The sequence below is a fragment of the Tupaia chinensis genome, unplaced genomic scaffold (assembly GCF_000334495.1).
Source record: "Tupaia chinensis unplaced genomic scaffold, TupChi_1.0 Scaffold143796_1, whole genome shotgun sequence".
NCBI classification, from domain to species: Eukaryota; Metazoa; Chordata; class Mammalia; order Scandentia; family Tupaiidae; genus Tupaia; species Tupaia belangeri.
In genome coordinates, this window is record NW_006203646.1 from 7,507,584 (window position 1) to 7,512,150 (window position 4,567).

General features: G+C 52.2%; 1 protein-coding gene across 1 annotated transcript in view; it reads left to right on the plus strand.

Annotated features, from left to right (window-relative positions):
- Nucleotides 1-2,236, plus strand: part of HAND1 (heart and neural crest derivatives expressed 1) — a 3,348-nt gene extending 1,112 nt beyond the window's left edge. Inside the window, exons 2-3 of the mRNA XM_006165107.2 lie at nucleotides 8-348; nucleotides 1,941-2,236. Of these exons, the coding sequence (XP_006165169.1) occupies nucleotides 8-348; nucleotides 1,941-2,045 (446 nt within the window). The 3' untranslated portion in view covers nucleotides 2,046-2,236. The remainder of the gene's footprint in view (nucleotides 1-7; nucleotides 349-1,940) is intronic.
- The last annotated feature ends 2,331 nt before the right edge of the window (nucleotides 2,237-4,567 follow it).

The window sequence follows — 4,567 nt, forward strand, 5'->3', positions numbered from 1 at the left end:
GTTGCAGCGGCCGCCGCTTACGGTCCAGACGCCAGGCCCGGCCAGAGCCCGGGGCGGCTGGAGGCACTTGGAGGCCGCCTGGGCCGGCGGAAAGGCTCCGGACCCAAGAAGGAACGCAGACGCACTGAGAGCATTAACAGCGCGTTCGCTGAGCTACGCGAGTGTATCCCCAACGTGCCGGCCGACACCAAGCTCTCCAAGATCAAGACTCTTCGCCTGGCCACCAGCTACATTGCCTACCTGATGGACGTGCTGGCCAAGGATGCACAGGCCGGGGACCCCGAGGCCTTCAAGGCTGAGCTTAAGAAGGCTGATGGAGGCCGTGAGAGCAAGCGGAAAAGGGAGTTGGTAAGTCTTGGGGCCTGTTCGTTCCAACCGAGGGTGTAAGCGTGGTGAGCACCCTTCTGCAGGCCAAGCAAACAGTGGAAGGACGCTGTGTGGTTTTGTGTGTGATTTTCAAAGGCTGCTGGGAGTTCTGAGATGGTCATGGTGTGCAGTTGCATGTACCAGGGAGGCAGATTTATCATTGAATTCATTTGGAACGTTATTGTAAGACTGAGTGAACACAGAATCGGAACTCTTTCCAAAGGCATCTTCCCACCCCTTGACGAATCTGTTGGATGCCTAACCCTGAGAAAATGCACACACTGCTTATTTCACTTCCAATTCGGAGGAGTCCTGATCCTTCTCTGGGCTTCCCTGGAAGCCCGGTTAAGAATGCAGGAGTTTTCACTTTACTATGCTTGTGTGTGAATTTATGGGTCTAAGCTCAGATACTGCTTCCCAAGGGGCTTTGTTGAAGAGGCTAATCTACCTTTAACCTTCTACAGATAGGGACCCTGAGGCCCAGAGTGGGATGGGAATGAAGGGCACCTACCAAAAAATTGGAAGTGCCGTGGAATAAAATATTTGGGTCTTTTAGTCTCAGTCCAGAGAGCGCCTTTCCACCGCTCCTGTCTCTGTTCATGGGTTCCTTCCAAGGGCGACCTTGATGACTTTTTTGTATAAAGAAGCAAGCTTCTTTTTGGCTTTGGAGGTGGCAGTCTCTGTTCAGCCTTTCTTGAGTCCCTCCAATTAGGGCGACCCTTTCTGGTGCTCTGTTGCGCTTCCTAAGGCCCCAGGTGCTTCCCGTGTGGTCATTTCCAGTCTGGAGAATTAGTTTCTCCAAGTGGATGCGGTCAGGTCGGCAGCACAGTAGCCAACTGGAGAGCCCACCGGATTATTTTTAAAATTTTTATTCTCTTCTTCCACCTGCGGGGACTGTGGTAAATTTGGGGACGCTCACAGCATGACATGGGGCAAGACAGGTATGGAGTCACTAAACCCCGTCCTGCGCCCTGGGGAGATGAAGGCCCTGGAGTTGCCGTGCTGGAAGCAGTTCCTGGGCGTTTCCTGATCCCTCACACACCGCTGGCGCCTTCAAGTAGTTTGGCTGCTCCTGCTCAACAGGAACGGGAGACGCTAGGCCAGACTGACTCCTTCTGTGGCCGGTCTGAGCTCCAAGCTCCCACCGACCCGGAGGCACGCAATGCTGTTTCTAAGCTCAGATGCTAAACGGGGTTGGAAAGCCAGTGGGACCTGAGTGTGCGGTTGGGGAAGCTGGTTCCTGAGCAGAACAGTTGATTCGACTCCTCCCATTCCAGCCCCCTGAGGTCTCCCTTAGGCGCCTTAAAACCAAACCGGTGCTCATCAGCTTCATCAGAGGCAGAGGATTCTCGTTAACAAACCCAAAGCTGCCCTGCACATCCCGGGTCCCAGGAACTTGGCATATAAAGGCAAATTTATGAGCCTGTATGCCTATTTCTCAAACAGAAATCTGTCACTCTTTCTCACTGCTCCGGCACCTTCCCAACCCCACCCCACCACTCCGCAGGGCGATTGGAGCAGAAAATTAAAATCTGTTTCTCTTGCCTCTTTTCTTCTATGTATCCGTTTGGCAGCAGCAGCATGAAGGCTTTCCTCCTGCCCTGGGCCCAGGCGAGAAGAGGATTAAAGGGCGCACTGGCTGGCCGCAGCAAGTTTGGGCCCTGGAGTTAAACCAGTGAGCGAGGACCTGGCCACATCTGGCTGTTCCCAGAGCCCCCGGGAGGAGCGGAAGGCAGGAATGAATGCCAAGCTCTGGGTTCCAGCAGCTGGTGGAGTGCATCCCGGGAACCTCTGCTGAGCGCGGGCAGGTCGCTGGCAGCAACCCCACACTTGGATCACACGTGCAATGTCATTTGGAATTTTAATACATTTAGAGAAATATATATATACACACCTCCCCTAACTGAGGGTGGCTCTTTGGGGCAAGATCCAGGAGCAAGGAACTCTGGAACCCAAGTGCTGCAAATAAGCACCCTTCCAACCCTCCTGGGGCGAATTTAGAATCCCCAACGCCATCCGCATTCCACTACCTGGCTGTTCTCTGTTTCTCTGGTCTTCCTCTCAGCTTTGACTCAAACCCCCCCCCCCACTTGCTTCTGTCATTAAAATAAGAAGAATCAATAGTTTTCCGCCAGGAAAGAACCCAAAACAGGAAGATGGACGTCTGTCATTTGTCCTTCTTCTTCAAACAGTACTGATTTTATTCTGTTTTTCTTTACTGTGGCTGTACTTCCTATTTAGTTCCAAGGGAAACACTTTCTCTCTTTTCTTTCTTTCTCCTCCCTTTCTTTTTTCCTTTCCTCGCCTTCTTTGTAAATAAAAACTTTCCCCTGTGTTGGATGTTGGAAAGTTTTTATGTGTTTAAACTACCTACCAAGCCTGTTGCTCAGGTGTTGTTCGCCTCCCCCCACCCCTTTTCTACCTCAAATCTGTATGACCATTCACAGCACCCGTCCTTTGCCAAAGCAGTATCTATGCTCTTGACTAATAAAACCTTTTTTCTGAAGTCCTCTCAAGTCTGTGTGCAGTCTCAGCTGGGATCGCCCGCCTATTCCGTGGTCTCTTGCTAGGTGGACAGCCTTGTGTTCCTGCTTTTCTTTTGATAAATATTAAATCAAGCTGCAAATCAAGCAGGGGGGGGGAGCAGAAGAAGAATTTGTTCATGGAAGGAACAACATCCCTCTTTGTAGGCAAGACATGGGCCAGGAGAAATGAAAAAAATAGACCCAGAGATGCCAGACTAGGATTTATTTCGGTGGGTTCTATGCACATTGATGTCTGTAGACAATTGTTGGGCAAGGTTATGGGGGTGGGGATGGGGCCTATCACGCAAATGAATGGTGTCCCAAGGACAGAGTAGAACAGAAGAGGGGAATTCACCAGGGGATGCATTTCTGTATGTGAAATTCTGAATGCAAAGGTAGGTGTGCAAGTGACCATGCAGTCACTTAGTACGGAGCCCCGATGGTGCAGGGTCTGGAGGGTCCTAGCACAGCCCAAACACACATGAGACTCAACAAATAGTAGCAGCTATTATTTTATATGCGGGTAAAGTAAGTTTGTGAATGCTTTTGGTCGAGCTATTTAGGCTTCTCTCCAGCAACAAAGCACGCCACAAATGTTTGTGAGAACACATGGATTTGTGCAAAGGGATGGTGTGTGTGTACACGCGCAGGCCTGCGCGTGTGTAGGAGAGTTGGTCTCTATGTTCTCACGTGTACAGCCATGGCTGGGTGTGGGTGTGGAAAAAAATGCGGATGCATTTGCCAAGGGGTGCGGATGTGTGTTGGGCTGAACTGGGAGTGCAAGCTCAGGCGTTTTCGTGTCCGTGATTAATGATGTTGTATAGACGATTCGTTGTGATTGCGCACAACTGTGTGCTATGCACTGTGCTAAACGCTTTTGTGCCTCATATCTGCTCCCACGAGCGAGTGCCGGAATGAACGCGCGCTCCGCAGGGTTTGGCCAGGTCCCCGTGCGGTGCTTGCTGCGAAGGAGGCAGGAGGATGCGCAGATCTCAGTGTTTGGACTGGCTGCAGCCAGAGTTTCAGTTCTTGGGATGCGGACCAGAAAGGAGACCGCCTGGCAGCTCTGGGACAGGTCTTCACTGGGTACCAGCCGGGCCCCAGGAGCCTGGACCTGCCATCGCGGTGAATATGGGGCCCCATTAGTTGGCTGTAAACACCGGGGCAGGGGCGGAGAGGCCACGCAGGCCTTTCTGGACGCGAAGGAGTTAATAAAAGGTGTTTTATGGACGTGAGGAAACGGTGGGGGAGGTGTGAGCCTCTCTCCACTCATGCCCCCCTACTTTTTTCTTTTTTCCCTCTCGCCACCCGCGGCCAGATCAAACAGGCCGGCGTTTTAACTAGGGCAACACCTCGCGGTAATGAGCCAGGACGCACTGCTTCCCCGGGCTCAGAACCCGGCTCAAGGCCCCTCGGGGAGGAACAGAAAGAAACACCAGGTTTTCTTTCCTTTCTTTCTTTCTTTTCTGGCTCCCGCCTTTCCCTTTCTTAAGAGCCGAGATTCCTTTTAGAAATTCTGGCATACAAGGGCCAACGGGGATGGTCCCACAGCGCAGAGAACCTTATCTAGATTCGAACCCAGGACTCCAGCCCGGTTCACAGACAAGCAGCTGACTCTGCACAGGGCCCAGCTCGCGCGCCACTATTTTTAGCACCAGGAAATATCCTAGGCACGG